The sequence below is a fragment of the Enhydra lutris genome, unplaced genomic scaffold (assembly GCF_002288905.1).
Source record: "Enhydra lutris kenyoni isolate GAN:26980312 unplaced genomic scaffold, ASM228890v2 scaffoldscaffold83, whole genome shotgun sequence".
Taxonomy (NCBI): Eukaryota; Metazoa; Chordata; class Mammalia; order Carnivora; family Mustelidae; genus Enhydra; species Enhydra lutris.
In genome coordinates, this window is record NW_019154167.1 from 2,114,794 (window position 1) to 2,135,040 (window position 20,247).

Genomic DNA, 20,247 nt, shown 5'->3' on the forward strand with positions numbered 1-20,247 from the left:
ATAAACTCAGAGTCCTGGGATCAAGCCATGCATCAGGCTCTGTGCTGGGGGTGGAGCCTGCTTGGAAGAATTCTCTCTCTTCCTCTCCCTCTGCACCCCCCCCACCACATGTGAGCATGCTCTCTCTCTGTCTCAAAAAAAAAAAAAAGAGAAAAACCAAAAACCAGGATGAAGATACTTGATTTCTCATCTTGTCTATTAGCAGTCACATGACTCGAAAATTCACTTTAAGTGTTTCAGTCTTTTCACATACAAGTGAAGAAGTTTTGTGTTACATATTATGTTGTACCTACAAAATAGTGTGCATTTTACAAAGCACTTTCACAGTCACAGTTACCTGATTATATTTAAGTTCCCTTCCAGCTCCAAAATGCTAGGATTTTGAATGAAATAAATAGTCCTTTCCTACCAAACCCCCAAACACTTGAGTCTATTATCTCAAGAGGTATTATATAATACAGTCCAAAAAAAATCTCAAGATTTTAAAATGTTTATTTGGGATGCTAGCTGAATATTATTGGATAAAAGGTAGGATAGAATGATATGCAAAATGGCAATAACAAAACCATGTATTACTAGCAAATATGTCTTATGTTTTACAAGAGAATTTTTACCTATATAGGGTTCCATTTATTTGGTCTTTTAAAAAATTACATCTTAGTGTCTATAACTTGGAACTACATATGTAAATGTGAAAAAATAAATCAAGATAAATTACCCCAAAAGTTTGTCTTTCAACATCAATACCTGGAAGGCAGTGATAGTACCACAAACCCTTATTCCCTTACTGACCAACCCTAGCCCCCAATATATACTTTCTCATTTATCCTATTCATAACATACCCTCTTATTATTTGTAATTCCCACTCACACTTTTTTCTATCCAATTCATTCTCCCACTCTCCTGACCATTCATTCTTTTCTCAACTACATTTCTGTTCATTTCTGCTCCCTTTTTGTTCATCACATCTTCTTACTGTTTATTGTCATTAAACCTTGATTTTATTGTAATCTGTTCATCTTACTTATCTGTACCATTAGACTACATTTTCCATGTTTTTATTTAAATTTTGGTTAGTTATCATACAGTGTAATATATTACCCTGATAGACTAATTTTTTAAGGATAGTACTCTGTATTACTTATCTTTGTATCTTCTGTGTCTAGCATGGTTTACAAAACTGTCTTCATTTCTCCTCAACAGATCATTAACCCATTTGAGCTTTTTAAAGATCACAAATCAGTAGTTCTCAACTCTAGCTGTGCATTAGAATCACCTGACGATTTTTAAAATCACACCAACATCTTGGTTCCCTCCTCAGCGCGATTAAATCAAAATCTCTGAACCTGGCATGCTTACCGTTCTTTCAGGCTTCCCAAGCGATACTAATGTCCAGCCAGGGTTGAGATCTGCATATATGTGTAGGCTTAGCAAACGATAGCCTGCAGATGCTTGCTTGATTTTGCAAATAATGTTTCACTGTAACACAGCCATGCCCATTCCTTACATACTATCTCTGTTTGCTTTCACTCTATAAAGGCAGAACTGTGTACTTATGACAGAAACTATATTTATTGGCTTTATAGAAATAGCTTGCTGACCCTGATAAAGAGGGAAAAAAATCCTATTCCTTATTAAAAAGATATGGGATAAAGTAGACTGATGCTGACACTGATAAAAAGTAAAACTGTTTTAAAGACTAAAAGAAACATTTTTTTATATACTCTCATCCAAGCCCCTCATTTTAAAAAATAATTTATGTATTTGCAATTATTTACCTGAAAGTATAAATAGCCTCTCATATCTTAAAGAGAGTTTCCACTATGAAAATCTGGCCCTGTAGTTCTTTACAGCAGAGGTAGCATACTGCTTGATTCAATTTCAGTGTTCAGTTTTAGTAGCTGTTTATCTATCGACCACATGTTGCCTATTCTACTTCCCATATGTTTTCAAGGTTTAGAAACAGCCATTAGTACCAGACACATTTCTAGATTTCTCCAAAGCCATGTAAAAATTGTGATTTATATTAATTCTCGTTACACCAGGAAAACAGTGTATCTCATAAAAAGAACACTAGGTTAGGGGGCAGAAAAACTAGGTTTCATTTTTCACTATGCCAGTGATTTATTACATGACATCAACAAATGTACTTACCTTATCTGTTACTGACAAACGTCTCAATTTTTACTAAAGCATTTTTTCACCTAGATATGCTTGGTTGTGGAAAGGATTTACAAATTGATAGATATAATAATACATGTTGCGAATTAGCTTCTTTTCACCAGTTTTTTCCTATATATTCTCGAGTAAGTCCCAACGTTAATATCAGTTTAATTTCTTACCTTTCGATAATAAAGAGCAAAGAGATAATGGACTAATTGTATCAAACTACTAGGTAATGACTTGTTCATCCAGGAAGACATGATTGAGGTCTATCAAATCCTTAGTATTTTAATAAAGAATCATATGAGATTTTCCTAAATAAACATATATTTAAGGAAACAGTGAAAAAAGGCTATATTATCTGTACATTCCCCAAGTAATTAAGCTTAAATGTGTTAGTAGGGAATTTAGAAATACGTGGAAATACAGGTCCAGTATAAAACTATCGTGAGCCAAAAACAATACTTAAACTTGCTGAGTGATATAATCTACAATTTTGACAAATAGAAAGGCAAAAAAATCCATATCCACATCTGAAAACAACCACTTAATTTTAATGCTTCAAAATATTTAGGATGATGCCAAGATGTCAAACTTTGATTTCAACACTAATTAGGAAGAGCCTTTTCAAAATTGCAACAATTCAATTGCATTTGAATATTGACTATGGGCTAGATAACAGCAATTTTTCATTTTTAAATTTCCTGATTTTGATAACTGTACTGTGATTATAGTATAGAATGTTATTGTTCTTAGGAAATACACATTGAAATATTACTGAAATGCTCTGAGGTAAAGGAGATTGTGTGATGGCTGCCACTTACTCTCAAAGGTTTCAGAGGACAAGTATATATACAGAGAGGTGGGGAATGATAAAGGTAAATGTTAACAATTGTTGAATCCGTGTAAAGGGTATATGGAGTTCTTTGTATTGTTCTTTCAACTTTTACCTAAGTTTGAAATTATTCCAAAATAAAATGCTGTCAAAGCCTTTTTGGATAGCACCTTATAGTAACAGAAAAGCATATTTAAGTCAATTTAGTATTATAATACAAAAATGAAAAGTAAGTACATCCTAAGTGGAGTTCATTCAGTAATCAACAATAAACATCTCACATTATTTTTTTCTTAATAAATGCAATAATAAATAATTTATTAAGTGATTGTTTAAAATTTTTATAGATAAAGGAATTTAAAGGTTTACCAGGTTCTAACAGGTTCAGCAATTTTTAAGAGCCTTTGACTGATATGGTACTTTGGAAATTTATACAAACAAAATAGCCATAAAGCAATAAATTTATTGAATACTTAACCCATTGTAGAAATTAGTTTGATCTGTGGATCCACAGGCAGAGGCTGCATCCTGAATGGATAACTCTTTTTGACGGAATAATCCTGAAGCAGAAGAACTAAACCAACCCGCAAACTTTTATACCATTCAGGACACAGGGCATTCCACATAATCACTGACACAGTGCCTGAACTGTCAGCAACTTCCAGAAAGGTCTAGAAAAAAGAGTGAAAAAGCACATGCATATCTGTTACTTTTATCTACAGAGCATTCTAATTTTAAGAACAAGAAAGCAAAAATATAGGGTGATGACTGAGTAAGTTATGATACAATCTGTAACCATGAAAAGCTATGAATGATTTCTAGTGATAGAAAATACTTAAGGAAATGTTAAGTGATACAAAATTGTATGTACAATATGATTTCCATTTTGTAAGATAATTTAATATATGACAGTCATGTAATATATGATATGTATACATATACACAGATATGTGATACATATGACATACATATGATATAAATATGTGCATATATATGCTGTAGATATGTAGACATGATATATACATACAAAAAGGAAATAAAACACTTTAATATTAATACTGGCTCTGTTAGAATTTGGGGTGATATTACTTATCAGCTTTATTTATAGAGCTTTCTGCATTTCTCAAATTCCCTCAAAGTATATATAACTGTTTTAATGAAAGCTTAATAAAACATCTAAAATAATTTTTGATAACATGTGAAAATATGGTAAAATGTTAAATAAAAAAAACAAATGGGACAGAAATCAGGAAGGTAGTTCTCACTGGCATTATATGGCACAGAGAGTCAAGGTAACAGAAAAGTATCAGCTAGATTTCACAATTAGAAGGTCTCCAGTGAGTGACCAGCTGAAGAAAAAAGTCAGACCAATTGTGTTGAAAAGTAAACGGGAGAAAAGAAAGTAAAAACATCTAAAAGAGACTACTTCTCTAAAGAGTTTGTCAGAAGAGAAGAAGAGAGGGAATAGAGGAATCCTGAGGTCCAAGGAGATTTTTGTATTTTTTCCTAATGAAAGACTAGAGTATGTCTCTATGCTGGTGTAGAAAGCACAGTAGAGAAGAAAAGGTTGAAGATAAAGAAAAAGCTGTGAAGGAGACCAACTGAATTAGGGAACTACAAGGTACCAATACAGAAAGATTTCTTTTTGCATAAGAAATTACATAGAAAAACACCTTGAAATATACATTTATATATGTTTTAAACATTATTAAACTTATAAAATATTTTTTGAACATAAATTATCCTAATATGGAGTCAGTTCTGTAAGCTATAATCTATAACCATTAAATTAACATGTAATGTCTTGTCATTACTTATACCTGGTATGGCTCAATCATCTTTTTATCAGGTTTTCCATAGTATCGCAGTTTGGATTTATGCAAGATTCTCACAAGCAATGCAGGAAAATTCCGTCTGTTAGCCCAGGTCATTTCAAGGTGAGACAGGGAAATTATTTTGGTATCTAGAATAAAAAAAATAGAATAGAAAAAAGTCCTACTTAACATGTCATGTTTATTTAAAAATCGTTTTAATGGTTAAAAATGGTAGCCAGATCATCCCCACAGCAACTCCTTCTCACCAGCTAAACCAGTCTATATACTTTCTACATAAAAAACTTAATAATACATGCTATCCTTAATAATAATAGCTAATATATAGGGGTGCCTGGGTAGCTCAGTCAGTTAAGCAGCCAACTCTTGGCTCAGGTCATGATCTCAGAGTCGCTGGGCGTGGAGATCCTGCTTAACCTGCTTAATACTTTTTCTCTCCTACCTACCACCCCTCCCAACTCTCTTGCGTGCATGCATTTTCCCTCTTTCTCTCTTAAAAAAATAGCTAATATATAAATATGTCATACTATGTGCCCAGCACGAAGGTAAATATCTATATTAACTAATATACTATTCCATCTCGAATGCCCTCTGTCTTGTCAAACTGGGTAATTACTTCCTGAAAGACTTGGATCTAAACTCATCTCTCCCTGGGTGGGGGAATGGGTGAAACAGATAAAGGGTATTAAAAGAACACATATTCTGATGAGCACTGAGAAATGTATAGTATAGTTAAATCATTACATTGTACACCTGAAACCAATATAACATTGTATGCTAATTACACTTCAATAAACTCATCTCCCTTAAGAAATTTTGTGGGAAAAACTCAATGCCATGGAATATTTTCCCACTACCAAGCAGGTACATATTTAATTTATAGAATTGTTTTATGACATATTTCTGTATTGCCCTCACCGTAGTTTTATATGTGTAAGTTCTGTATTTCCCAAACATGCCAGACCAGGACTTTTTGCACTTGCTCTTCCCTCTGTCTGGAATATCTTCCTAGATACCAGAGTGACTTCCTTCCTCCTCTCTTTCAAGTTTTGCTCAAAGGTCACTTTCTCAGTGATGTTATTCCTTACTACCCTATTGAAAACTGATCCCTTTACTTATGCCTCATCCCATCTTATTTTTCTACATGGTACTCATTATCTTCTCATATGTCATATAATTTACTTTGAAATTTTAATCTCCATGCCTGCTGGCAAATACAAAAACTGCTTAAAGCTATTCACCATCTTTAAAATATTAACTTGTAGTTTTTATTTTACTCTTCCTTGGCTTAAGAGAGGTTTGATTGGCAATTTTGTCTACATTTTGCTCTCTCATAGTCTAGTCTCAACTGTTAAAACCTTAATTTGTATTTATTCCAATATTTTATTTCACAAGGTATCTTCCACTTCCATTTTAATTTACCTAACATATTATCTACTCAACATTTTGGCATGAAAACCATAGTTGTAATTTCTTTTTAATAAGAATTTAAGTGGAATGTTGTAGTTACACCTGTATCATAAAAAAATACTGTTTTTAGTCTTCAGACATCTTGTATAATTTTCCTTTTATAGTCTTCCAAAACATTAATAGCACAGTCATAGGTCCTAATATTTGCTTTTAATTAGGTCAAATTATGGATCAACTCTGAATTACCTGAAATGTATGTGGAACACTCTTGGTCAATGAAGGCACATCTACTTGCACTAACTAGAATAAATTCAAGAGTTATATGCCTTTTGTAAAACCAGAGTTCTAAGAGCCACTGCTTTCACTATAATTGGGTCCACAGAGTCAGCTGTGATCAGACAACTGCCTGGTTAATGTTTTCCCAGTTTGGGTTTTTAACTCACAAACTTCATAGAATATACATATCTCTCAAATCCAAAAAAAGAAATTTCAGGCTATACACAGACAATGAAGACAATAAATTCATAGAAATTTGTTCATTTTTGTAAGAATGAAAATAAATAAACTAGATATTCAATATTAAATGTTAGATAGCAAACGATGGAACAGTGATTCTAAAACTTTCTGGTCTCAGGAGACTTTTACATTCTTGAAAATTACTGAAGACCTCAAAAAGCTTTTATTTATGTGGGTAATAACACTTGCAATATTATAAAGTAAAACTAAGAAATAAAATATTATTCATTAACTCCCTTAAAAAACAATAAACCTATTATGTATTTATATATATAAATACATATATATAATATACATTTATATATATATTAAAATACATAATGAGACTGTATTCTCTAAAACATACATGAGATATATATGAGACTGTATTCTCTAAACAAGGAATCTAGTAAGAAGAGTGGCACTGATTTACATTTTTGTAAATCTTTTTAGTGTCTAGCTTAATAGAAGACACTGGATACTCATTTCTTTGGCATTCAGTCTGTTTCAATGTCACATATCTTGTAGCCTCTGGAAGACTCCACTGTATACTTTCAGAGAATCAGAGTGCTAAAAAGTAAATGAAGTCTTAGTATTATTATTATTATGAAAATAGTTCTGATGTGAATCCTTTGAAAAGGTCTTCGGGATATCTCTAGAGGTCCTTGAAGCATACGGTAAAAACCACTGCAAAAGAATAGAAATAAAATGGCACCATGTTCTAACTACTCATTTTACAAACATAGATAAATCCTGAAAAATTATTACAAATGTAGTACACAGGAAAAAATCCATAAATCTAAATCATTTATCATGGCAAATATCCTCGAGCAAATACTTTCAAACCAAATATAGCAATATGCCAAATTGCATCATGTCCAGGTGGAGTCCTAAACACCTTGTATTGTTCAAGAGGAAGATATAATAAATTGTGAATAATTCTGGATATTGACACAAAAATCAAAGTTTAAATAACTTTGTTAAAACATTAAGGGTAACCTCTAGAAGAATACAAATTAATGTATAGCTTCTAAAGCACTGTAAGATAAAGGAGTTTACATCTTGCAAAAGTAAAAAAAAATAATAAAGCATGGCATATAGCAAACATAAAGTAGTTCTGCAAGAAGAGGTATAAAAACATCATTAATGACTTAAAATTTAATTGGATTAAATTCATCTCTTGAAAGAAAAAGAATTGGTTTGGGTCAAAAACCCAAAATCTTAGCTATGTATTTCTTTAAAAAGGCAAATGTAAAACAAAATAGGAAAAAGGAATGGACAAAGATACATACATTAGGTCAGTTCTCAAAAATGTGGCATTTGCACCACCAGGATCATTAACCACCAGTGAACTTCCTAGAAATGCAAATTCTAGGGCACTACCACAGACCTACTGAATCAGAAACTGGTGGTGGGGCCCAGAAATCTGCATTTTAAAACGCCTGAAGTGATATGGATGCCCATTCATATGTGAGAACCACTGCCCAAAATGCCAACTACAACACAGCAGCAGTAGTAAATAGTATTATCAAGACAAAATAGAATTCCAGACACAAAAGAACAAAAAAATTCCATACTGATAAAAGGTTAAAAATTCACCAACGAGATTACTATGTTATGAAACTTTATACATTATAGTAACATCTAAATCAAAAACTTTTAGAAATAGAAAGAGAAATGAACAAAACCACATCATAAAGAGAAGGCAATATTCCTCTTGGAGAAATGGGCAAATAAAATAAATTTTAAAATAAGAAAATGGAATACTTCAATTAAAATTTAAAAACTTGTTATAGGGGCGACTGGGTGGCTCTGTCGGTTGAGTCTGCCTTTGGCTCAGGTCATGATCCTAGGTCCTGGGATCAAGCTTCACATCTGGGTTCCCTGCTCTGTGGGGAGTCTGTTTCTCCCACTCCCGCTGTCCCTTCTTGCCCCTCCTTGTGCTCTCCCTCTCAAAGTAAATAAATAAAATCTTTTAAAAAATTTAAAAACTTGTTATAATAGACTTCATATCTAATAAGTAAGCTTTTTCTAAAATTTTGAGGGTTAAAGAGGAACTCAATTTTAAAATCAGAAAATATAAATAATGAGTAAAAATAAAATCTCTACACTTCAAAACCTAGTGTACGTAGCCAAAGCAATTTCCATGGGAAATTTCGGAATTTCAAAAGCTTTTGGAAGAAATAAACAAAGAAATAAGTGAACCAAGCATTCAACTCAAGAAGGTAGTACAAAAAGTATGAACAAAAGAAATACAAGAAATTAAAGATGATAGTGTTAATTAAGTAGAAAACATCTCCCCAATATAGACTTAATTAGCAAAGCTAAAAGTCTTTTTATAAAATACTAATAAAACAGACAAGTCTCTGGCAAGGCTGACCATAACAAAGGGTAAATACATTTAAGAATGTAAAAGGGAATGAAACAAGACTAAAAAATTTAAAAAATATAAACTAAAATTTTAAAATAGAGACTACTGCATACAACTTGGAGATCTAGGTGAAATGATATTTTCTAGTAAAATATCAACTCTCACAAATGGACTCAAGAAGAAGAGTTATTAATTTCATTACCTTTTCTGAGAAACTGAAAAGGAGTTATTCTCTCAACCCCCAATCCTGGCCCAAGGCCCCATGTTCTAATAGTTTTAGGGATAAATTCTACCAAACCTTCAATGAACAAATATTTTCTGTAAGCACAGAAAAACAAACAAGTTTCCCAACTCATTCTAATAGGCTAATATTAATTGTACTGATATCAATATGGGGCTAAAATAGTAAGTCCCTAAAAAATAAAATCTATGGAATAAATTCACTTTAAATATACAGATGTAAATATAACAACCATGACCCAAGTAGAGATATAAAAGTAGTTCAACATTAGAAAATCCATTAATGTAATTTATTTAATGCGTTCCTTTATTCAATAAACACTTATTGAAAGCACTCAGCAGACACTGTTCTGGGTGTAGGAGAAATGCGCCACAGCAGTGAAAAAAACAGAAGCCTTGCCCTCATGAATCTTATAAACAAGTGGGAGGAAAAAGAAAACAGAAATAATAATTTCAGAATGTTATCAATTCTATGAAGGGCATTTCCATGGTGATGCAATAATAATAAATGGGGAGGGAACACATATTTAAACAACCCTTTCTAACGTGTTTTATATATTTGAGTTGAAAACTGAAGATGGGAAGGAACTTTCCAGAAAGAGGAAAAAACAGGAGCAACTAACTAGAGGCAGGACAAAACAAGGAGGTTTGAGATAAAAAACAAGGCTCATATTTTGGAAATAAAATGGTGGAGGTGAGGGGTTAGAGAGGTGAGCAAGGGGATTCAGTAAGGCAGGGGTCTATAAACTATAGCCCCTGAGCTAAATCTGGCTTGCAGCCAGGTTTTGTAAATAAAATTCTACTATAAAACAGCCAAACCTATTAATTTACATATTGCCTATGGCTGCTTTTGCTATACTCTGGCCAAGCTGAATAGCTGTGACTGGAGATTATGTGTCCGAAAAAGGCAAAAAGATTCACTATCTGGCCATTTAAAGCAAGTTCGTCCACACCACAGGGCCTTGCCCACCCTGATAGGAGGTCTGGATTGTTGTCTAAGTGCAATGGGGAGCCACTGCAGAGATTTAGACAGGAGATGGGCATGATCTAACTTCCATTTTGAAAAGCTGTCTTTGAGATCACAATATTGGTTACCTTTGGAGTAGGATATTGGCCAGGAGAGGGCATTAGGGAGACTTCTGAGATGCTTACAATGTTGTGTCTTGATTTGGGGTGGGGTGGGGTGGTGGTTTCAAGCTTTAAGCTTTTTTTTTTTTTTGTATTTCAAGCTGTAGTTTTAAGACTTTAACACATTGTACATATCATGCCTTAATAGAAAAGTTTTTAAAAGCACAAAAATGCACCATAAACAAAGAGAAAAGGGAGAGTGTGAGAATGTAATCTGCAATATATAACAAATACTTACTATCCATTAGCAAAGAAATCAGAAAAGTCAAGACATAATTTTAAATTAATACAATATGGGGAAATGGGCATTCATATATATGTTAGTGGGAATATAAATCAGTAAAACCTTTTCAGATGATTTGTCAATATCCATTACATGAAACAATTTAAATACTCTTTAACCCAGCAATTTCACTTCTAGGAATCTATCCATCTCACAGAAATACTTGAACATAGTGAACAGTATGTGTATATCCTAATGATGTTCTGTGCCAGATCTAAAACTAAAAAACCAGTAACAGCCTAAAATTGATAATTATCCATTCGCATGGGCATGATTATATAAATTATGGTACACCCATAGTGTGGAAGTGTGTATGCGCAGATATACATTAAAGATGCTTGAGTAAGTGTAAACAGCAAATCATGCCACGCCATAGAATTTTTTTTTTCCAGTGATACGCACCAAACTGCTGAACCTTTGGAGTTTTGAGATCAAAGTTGAAGTCATAGGAAAGGGAGGTAAAGGGGTCTTTCATTCCACCCCAACATTTTATTTTTCAAAATTTTAAACATACGGCAAACTTGAAAGAACACCAATATATGCCCACTTCTAGATTTTTGTCATCAAAATTTTACTATACCTGGGTCTTATATTTTTAATATACGTTTTATGTTTGCACAAATAAAGTGCTTTTAATATTATCTTGCCCATAGGTGTTCAATAAGTGTTTGCTTTTCAGTCTGTATTGCTATTTTTCTTGCTAGCCAACAATATACTTTTAAATATAGTTTGGATTTTTTAGCACCTAGACATTGCCTTTTGTAATAAAAATATGTATTCAATAATGGATATCACTTCCATTGTCAGAAAAATGAAATATATTTTTACAAATATTATTCCCCTCTTAATTCTTCTAGACACCAAATTTTTCATTTGTGTATTCAATCTTAAAAATAAAAATGGTCAACACTTAGAGTAGTAATGCAGTGCTGCCTTATTCCATGCTTGAGATAAAATCATTCCATTATTTCATCTCTGAAATGACTATCTTGCTTTTAAAGCTTAAGTTATTTAAATCATCCTTGTCCACACGTTTCTATAACATCCTTTTTTCCTTATAACTGGATATTACTTTAATTGCATATTTTTCATCCAGTTGTCTTTTCACTTTCAAGCCTGTTGCTGATACACGTCATAGCAAGATTACATATGAGCTAATATGACTGCAATGTAAAAAGAAAAAAACCTGTTTTTCAGGTTTTTTTCTGTTATAAAATAACATCTTCCTTCCTTAAGTACTTTGTTTTATTTCATTTTTTTTGCATTTAATTTGGTCCCCATTCCATACACGTACATGCCTATAGTACTATCATTCCCCTTCCATCTCTGATAAAATATGTTTTACAGCAGTTGCTGATGACGAACTGGCATTTTCAGGCTAACTTCCTACTTCTGGTACAGAAGAATTAAACTCGGGTCAGTATTGTCCGTGATACGCAATAAGAAACATAAAAATGAAAATTCCAAGCCTGTCCACAAAAATCACACATTCAAAGAAGCAATATTTACATAACTGCTACACTCTAAGCCATAAAAATGGCGTTTCGTTAATGCAAGTTATTACGGAATAAATCACAGAACATCCTTTTTTGAATGAAGGTTAAAACACGCAAAACCACAAATATTTATGACTTTTATGCCGAATTCAAATCTATACAGTCGCCAACCAACACAGAAAAGTACTAGTTCCACAAGTGGAATGGGAATGAAACGAAGATAATTCCTCCGTAGGCAAACGCACACATAAGTATGCATGCCAGATTAAACCTGAGATGTATTCAGACACTTCCTAAATGGTCATTTGAATAATCAAAGCAAGGAACGGTCTGTGCAAATTTCATTAAGGGAGCACCAATCCGACATCCAGGAGCATTTGTTTATTCCCATTCGGGGCTTGAAATGAACAATACCAAAGCACCCTCGTTTCCTTTCCCACTAACGCAAGCTCCCGAAAACTATTTTTTTTAACCCCTCCGTCGTTCCCCCAATTACTTACTGTTAAAATTGTGTTCCTCAGGTTGCTTGTTGGTTAACCAGATATCTCCATACGGATCTTCGTTATTCCACAGGGCCAGGTAATGACTCTTCCCGCCTCTTAAAGGCCTCTCCGGTACCTCCTCGTGCGCACTATTTCTGAATGGAGTTTCTAGAGAAATAGCCTCTAGGGTCTCTCCACAGTGAACGTTATCTATGCACAGGATCCCCTGGCCTAACCTTTTTTCGTTGTAAAGACACGAGACTCTGGAAATTTTCATTTCTATGCCAACTTTAAGAATATTTTTATAGACGAGAAAGTTCAGGCTGGGGTCCAGGTAGCACTTCTCCTGGTACACCCCGTCCGAGATCGTCACATCATAGCAGTAAAGGGGAGGTTTGGGTATCGTGTCGCGCGGCTCATCCTCTAACAGGTACCTCTGGACGGCCAGCACAGCGACAGGCACCACCTCCGACGGGGTGACCCACTGCAGAGGTGAATCCGTTATCTGCTCGAGGACCTTTTGGATCCAGGACCTGCGCCCGTGGGAACCGGCCCTTCGGATCACCCCTCCCGGGACCCCAGCCCGATTTCTCTCAGGATTCGGAAAATCTAGCCCGGCATGTGAGGGGCCGGCCTGAGGCTGACCTGACTCACCAGACATTGTCGGGTAACTGCGTACTCTCTTCACTCCCCAAAGCTAGTCTGCCCCGTCCAAAGCTGAGGACTGAGAAACCGCGCGCTTGGGCGACGATCGCTAGCTACTCTGGCAAGGCTCCGCCCCCGAAGCGAGGCTGCAAAGACGTGCCGCGTGCAGGCGTCAGCTCTCTCGCCCCACCCATCTCTCGGCGCGCTTCCAACTCGCGGGCACTGTTACTAGGCAGTCACACGCGCGGTTACGTAGCAGATCCTCCCACCTGGTGCCAGCCTGGTTGCCTGGGGAGGAGGAGGGGAGGGACAGTGTTGGTTGCCATGGTTCCCAAAACGTCGCATGAGGGAGGGGGAGGAGCACTCGTGGTCCTTCTAGAAACGAGAGTGCTGAGAGGCAAGGGAAAAGAGAAAGTGGCTGGAAGCGGGGTATGTGTAGTCCTAGCTCAGGTGTTTGGGGGTTTGGGCCTTGGGCTTGCTACAGAAAGTAAATTAGAGTTCATTAATATACATGAATTCCATACCACAGGTCTCCTATAGTAGGAACGAAACCAGATAATGTATGCACAGCCTTCAGGAAAGTCCCCAGCACAAAAAGTCCTCCATAAACGTTAGTTGCTATTGCTATGAGCATTAGCATAATTGTCTGTAGTGACTCCCTGAGTGCAGGGTTGGTGAATTAGTGATTAAGTGCAAATGAAAACAGAAAATTATAGAACTGGCTTCGTAAAGAGCTGCCTTTAGGTTAGAATTTTTAAAATGTACTTATGTTTTATACAATACCTGGCTTAACAGACAACTAAGATAAAGAATGTCAGAAATTGCATTTCTAAACTACAAAAAATGTATGCAGGATGGCTATAAAGTGGAAAAGCTGGTAAGAATTGTCCAAATTAAAAATAAGCCATTTGTTATATGTGCCCAGTTGTGCTAGTATACAGGCATACTTCTGAGATACTTCAGGTTCCATTTCAGACCACTGCAATAAAGTGAATACGGCCATAAAGTGAGTCAAATGAATTTTGGGGTTTTCCAATGCATAGAAAGTTATATTTATACTATACTGTAGTCTATTAAGTGTGCAAAAGCATCATGGCTAAAAAGAACATTGCACATACCTTAATTTAAGAATATCGCTAAAAATGCTGACCACAATCTGGGCTTCCAGGATATCATTTTGCTGGTTGCCTCAGTGTTGATGGCTGCTCACTGGTCAGGTTAATGGATGCTGAAGGTTGGGGTGGCTATGGCAACTTCTCAAAATAAGACAAGGATGAAGTTTGTCCCATTGATTAACTCTTCCTTTCATGGATGATTTCTTGGTAGCATGAGATGCTGTTTGATAGCATTTTACCCACCATGGAACTTCCCTCAAAATTGGAACCAATCCTATCAAACCATGCCCCTGCATTATCAATCAAGTTTACATAATATTCTAAATCCTTCGTTGTCATTTCAACAGTCTTCATAGCATCTTCACCAGGAGTAGAGTCCATCTCAAGAAACCACTTTTGCTCATCCATAGGAAGCAACTCCCCATCCCTGAAAGTTTTATCATGAGCTTGCAGCAGTTCTGTCACATCTTCAGGCTCTACTTCTAATTCTAGTTCTCTTGCTATTTCTGCCACATCTGAAGTTACTTTTCCCTCTGAAGTCTTGAACCTTCAAATTGGTGAAAACAAAACAAAACAAAAACAGAATACAATAAAGTGAAGGGCAAAAAAATGAGAGAATGTAGTAATTGTCCTAAGAATACTTTTCAAAGATGGTTATAGACTTGTTTGGATCATACTAATCTTCTTTTTCTATTTCATCATTGTTTATTGACTATTTATGAAGTTTCTACTATGAGGGAGGCACTGTTCTAGGCCATTGGGAATAACAATAGTTAGGCTCCTTTAGTTGAGCTTCTTCTCATTTGCTTGGGCTGAAAACCCCCAACGTTACTAATATTTAATAAATTCATTCATTTTGCAAATATGTCTAGAGTATCTGCTCTGGGCCAGGTACAATCTTGCTATACAGACCAAAAAAACATAATAAGGGGAAAGGGAATGGAGGGGGCAGGAGTTAATATTGTACATAGAGGAGTATGATGATTTGGAAAAGACTCTCTATCAAAAGGCTGAACAGAGTGGAAACTTACAAGAAGTGATGGAGTAGGTATATGGATATCTTGGGAAAGTACACTTGAATCTAAGGGAACAGCAAAAGCAGATTCCATGAAATAAAAGAATGCTTGGTATTTTCAAGGAAATGCAAAAGCCATTGGCTGGGGTGGAAAGGTGAGGGGAGAGTGGTAGGAGATGAAGTCAGAGAGGTAGCAGGGCTCTGTAGGCTTTCCTCTGCTTCGAGCAGGAAGTTGAACCACACTTCCTTCATGAAGACTCCCATCACCAATTCATTCTAGAATGATCTCTCACTCATCAGTATCACCTTGTATGTATCACTCCTTTAGCATTTATCATCTAATACCTTGTAATTAAAAAACAAAACTTCTAATATATGTAGGTTGTCCCTCTAACTAGGGTTTCTCAGCCTGGACACTCTTGACATTTGGGGACACAAAATTATTTGTTGTGGGGATGTCTTATACACTGGAGGATGTTTAGTAGTGTTCCCAGCCTCTACCAACCGGACACCAGTAGAACTAATCCTGCCTCCACCCAGCTCATGACAACCAAAAATATCTCCAGACATGAACAAATGTCCCCTGAGGGACAGTATGATTCCTGGTTAGGAACCACTAATTTAACTAGACTGTAAGCTTTTAAAGAGCAAAAACTGATTTATTTCTTGTGTTTTGTTTTGTTTTTCATAGTTCTTTCTTTACTGCCATGCATAAAAAGCACTTGAATATTTTAAATAAACGAAACATGTAATTCCCACTGCCTCTTCACCAAAGAGAATCTATATAAGCGTGCCTTTCTATAAACAAATACAATAAACAAAAATCCAAACTCACAAAACACAAAATAATTAAGATCCCTGAGTGTTGGCACTTTGTTATATTTGCTATTGAATCACCAGTGCAAAACTAAGTATGTAGCATATAGTAGGTGCTCAATACTAATTGTTAAATGAATAAATGAAGTTTTGAATTTTTATTGGATTTTTTGCAAGAGACATTAAATATCAACTATCCCATTATTTATTCAAGAAGAGCTGGTTCAAAAATCGTTCAAATCTGCTCCATCAGCACCCCCTGAACAATATACTAGGTGAAGTTTATGCATAATAGTATTGTAGCATCATATTCTAAATCTTTTCAGCTAATTCAAAAAGGTGAATACTTGCAGTGGTGCTCAGTAGTTAATTAGTGGAATCAGGAAAAAATAGCACCCATGTTTTTTGTTTTTGTTTTTGTTTTTTACAATACTACACACAATAAAGATGTACAGTGACTAAGGGCACACATCTGGAGTCTCAAATTATTCTACTGACAATATGCTGATAGTGCCTATCCCTAAGAATTAAGGTGTCTACTTGGGTAGTTATCATGCCTATGTATAAATGTTCCCCAGTGTGGCATTATAAGTGTCTGTTTTCAGGTTATTTACACAACAGAGTAATTAAATGACTTTTAGAGCCAATAATGGGTATCATTTAGGTTATTTTTAAATCTTTTTTTTTTCTTTTTGAAGATTTTATTTGACAGACAGAGATTACAAGTAGGCAGAGAGGCAGTCAGAGAGAGGAGGAAGCAGGCTCCCTGCTGAGCAGAGAGCCCAATGTGGGGCTCAATCCCAGGACCCTGGGATCATGACCTGAGCCGAAGGCAGAGGCTTTAACCCACTGAGCCACCCAGGCACCCCTCATTTAGGTTATTGATTTTTTTTTCCTCCCCTCAGATCTGGATTATCTGTTAAATCCCCCCCCCAAGTGTAAAATAGTAAGAGCAGAGAAGATAATATTTAATTTTATCAAATGGTGATAGTCTAAGATATTTGAAACACTCTAAATACATCATGAAATCAATTTTGGTAGTCACTAAATTTGGTGTGCAGATAACAGCCACATTAATTTCCCTCAACTTAAAAATTGGACTAATGGAAGTAGTCACGGTTGTTGAAAAATTAAGTTCATATGGATAAAGTGCTTAAAACAGTGTCTAGCACATACTAACGGTTCAATGAATGCTAGTGATTTTTAATATTATTTTAAAAAAGAAATAATGGCATAACATAAAATCATAAAATACTAGAACTGTAGGAGCCATTAGATAGGCGCTAGTTCGGTGTTCTTCAAACTTCGTTGTGAGGCATTAATGAGGGCATGAAGTCAATAACTGGTCATAACCAGCAATTAAAAATATGAAAAAAATAGAACAGAAAATGTCAGAATGTATCACATAAAATAAGGGTAAGTATTGTTTCATAAAATTTTTGTTTCAGATTTGTTGGTGTGTGTGTGTGTACACTAGGTTGTGATGTAAAATGTTTTACTTACTACAGATTCTGGCCAGAAAAGCTTAAAAAAACTGCTATAGTTTAACCCCCTTTTACGACACATGAAGAAATTGAGGCCTAGAAAAGGGAACTCACATGACCAAGACCACCCAGTGATAACTGACAGAGAATCAGAACTATTGATTACCAAGAGAATGTCCTTTCCTGAATGATCCCCCAAATAGATCGATGTTTTATTTGAAAAGGTTTATTTTATTATAATTTTGGTTATTTTTATTTGAATAATCTTGCTTAATCTTCTCATTCATTTCATTATTCTTTCATTTATTTGCATTCGGGAGCAAGTCAATATCATTTCCAGGCTTGAGGCATCGGGCACTGGAGGTGCACTTGTAGGTTCATCTCATTCGTAAGATTATGACAGTGTAGGTAGAGATGTGGGGGAGGAAGAAAAAGAAGTGGCATGACTAGTTGGTGTTAAAGGGATGTGGATAGTTCGGATGCTATCTCAAAGAGTATTTAGGTAAGCTCTCTAAACATCACCACGGTAACAAAAGAGGGCCTGAGGGTGGCTGCCTGGCAACCAGAGCACTACAACCTCCAGCTCAGTGCTGCCCTTTTCCAACATCTTTCATTTTAAAGGCTGCTCTTGATGATTTTATTAACTACATATCCTCCGTGTGCAAGGATGAATCTGCATAGTTTACAATACCCCCTAGCTCACTGGAATCGAGAATGTTCCTATGTTCCCTTTCTATCTGATAGCAAATATGTTTTGATTTATTTGTTGGCTTTATATTTAGAAACAAAGGTCTCTAACACAAGCTCACTGTAACAGAGGTTTTTAGGCTCCTTCTGACCCTCCGGAACTCAGATAAAGCTCATATTTGTCCCCATGCTTTTGTTTATCCTATGTACATATTAGATGCACAATAAATAGTTAATTGATGCTCTTCCCCTTTCTCTTCTGTCCAAAGCCTACTGTTTTTTTTTAATAGAGCTCAGTATGTTAGCTTTTCTTCTGAATCTCAGTATTATATATGTGTAAGAAACCTGGATTTTAGCATGTGGATTTGATCGGTTTTAATTTATTAGGTCTTTGTTTCCCTGCTTGAGAAAGGGAGACTGCCAGTAAACTCCCAGGATTCTACAGATTAATTTATTCCTGCTTAACCTCATTTGTGGTATCTAGCATGCTCCAGTGTTTATATTTCTCCTCTCAAGAATTTGTTTGTTGAAATGTGTGGATAAAATTTGATGACGTTTTGGAAATACAAACATCTGTGTGTATACTGGGTTGCCTTACCTGAAATTGACCTGGGCCAGAAAGTTGGAACTCAATAGGCTATTTACCTAAAGATGTCTATGTTAATTTATTTAAAAAAATAACAGCTTTATTGAAACATAATTCACGAAACACGCAATTCACCCATTTAAAGTGGAAAACTCCATTGTTTTTAGTATACTCAAAGGATTATACAACCATCACCAAAATCTAACTTTAGAATATTTTATCATCTTATAAAGAAGCCCGATACATATTACTAGTCATTCCCAATTCCCACTTCCTGCCCCAGCCACTGCAAACACTAATCTACTTTCTGTCACTATGAATTTGCTTATTCTGGACATTTCATATAAAGGGAAACATAACATAGTGTTTGGTTTCTTTCACTTAGCATAATGGTTTCAAGTTTCACCCATGTATCATACTTTATTATTTGTTTTTGTTGAATAATATTTCATTTTATAGCTATATTACATTATGTTCATTTATTTCTCAGCTGATGAACATTTGAACTGTTTCCACTTTTTGCTATTGTGAATAAAGCTACTATGAATATTAGTGGATGAGATTTCATGGGTACATATGTTTTCAAATTTCTTGTATAAATACCTGGGACTGAAATCTTTGGTTCATATGGCAACTCTATTTTTAACTTTTCAAGGAACTGCCAAATTGTATTCCAAAGTGTTACTCCATTTTACATTCCCACCAGCAATATGTAAGAATTTCAGTTCTTTCACATCTTTGCCAACATTTGTTATTTTCCGTCTTAGTTTATTGTAGCCATCCTATTGGGTGTGAAATGGTATTTCATTGTGGTTTTCACTTGCATTTCTGTAATGACTAATAATTTTCAGCATCTTTTAAGTGCTTATTATTGACCATTTTTATGTATTCTTTGGTGGAATGTCAATTCAGATCCTTTGCTTATTTTTAAATTGAGTTATTTAATTTTTTATTATTGAGACATAAAAGGTCTTTATGTACTCTGTGTCTTCTGGATATAAGCCACTTACCAGGTATGTGATTTGCAGAAATTTTCTTTGATTGCTGTGGGTTGTCTTTTCACTTTCTTGATGGAGTCCTTCAAATAATAAAAATTTTTAATTCATATATATATGTATATATACACACATATATGTATATATATATACTTTTCTTGCTTGTGT

The 20,247-nt window shown here is 35.0% G+C and overlaps 1 protein-coding gene across 2 annotated transcripts in view; it reads right to left on the bottom strand.

Annotated features, from left to right (window-relative positions):
* The window catches only part of LOC111161297 (chromosome unknown CXorf57 homolog), a 74,880-nt gene extending 61,361 nt beyond the window's left edge, over positions 1-13,519 (bottom strand). For both annotated transcript variants that reach the window (XM_022524880.1, XM_022524879.1), the window contains exons 1-3: positions 12,755-13,519; positions 4,820-4,962; positions 3,478-3,670 (exon numbers count right to left, since the gene is read on the bottom strand). In XM_022524880.1, coding sequence (XP_022380588.1) covers positions 3,478-3,670; positions 4,820-4,962; positions 12,755-13,397 — 979 coding nt within the window. In that variant the 5' untranslated portion in view covers positions 13,398-13,519. The remainder of the gene's footprint in view (positions 1-3,477; positions 3,671-4,819; positions 4,963-12,754) is intronic.
* Positions 13,520-20,247: the final 6,728 nt, after the last annotated feature.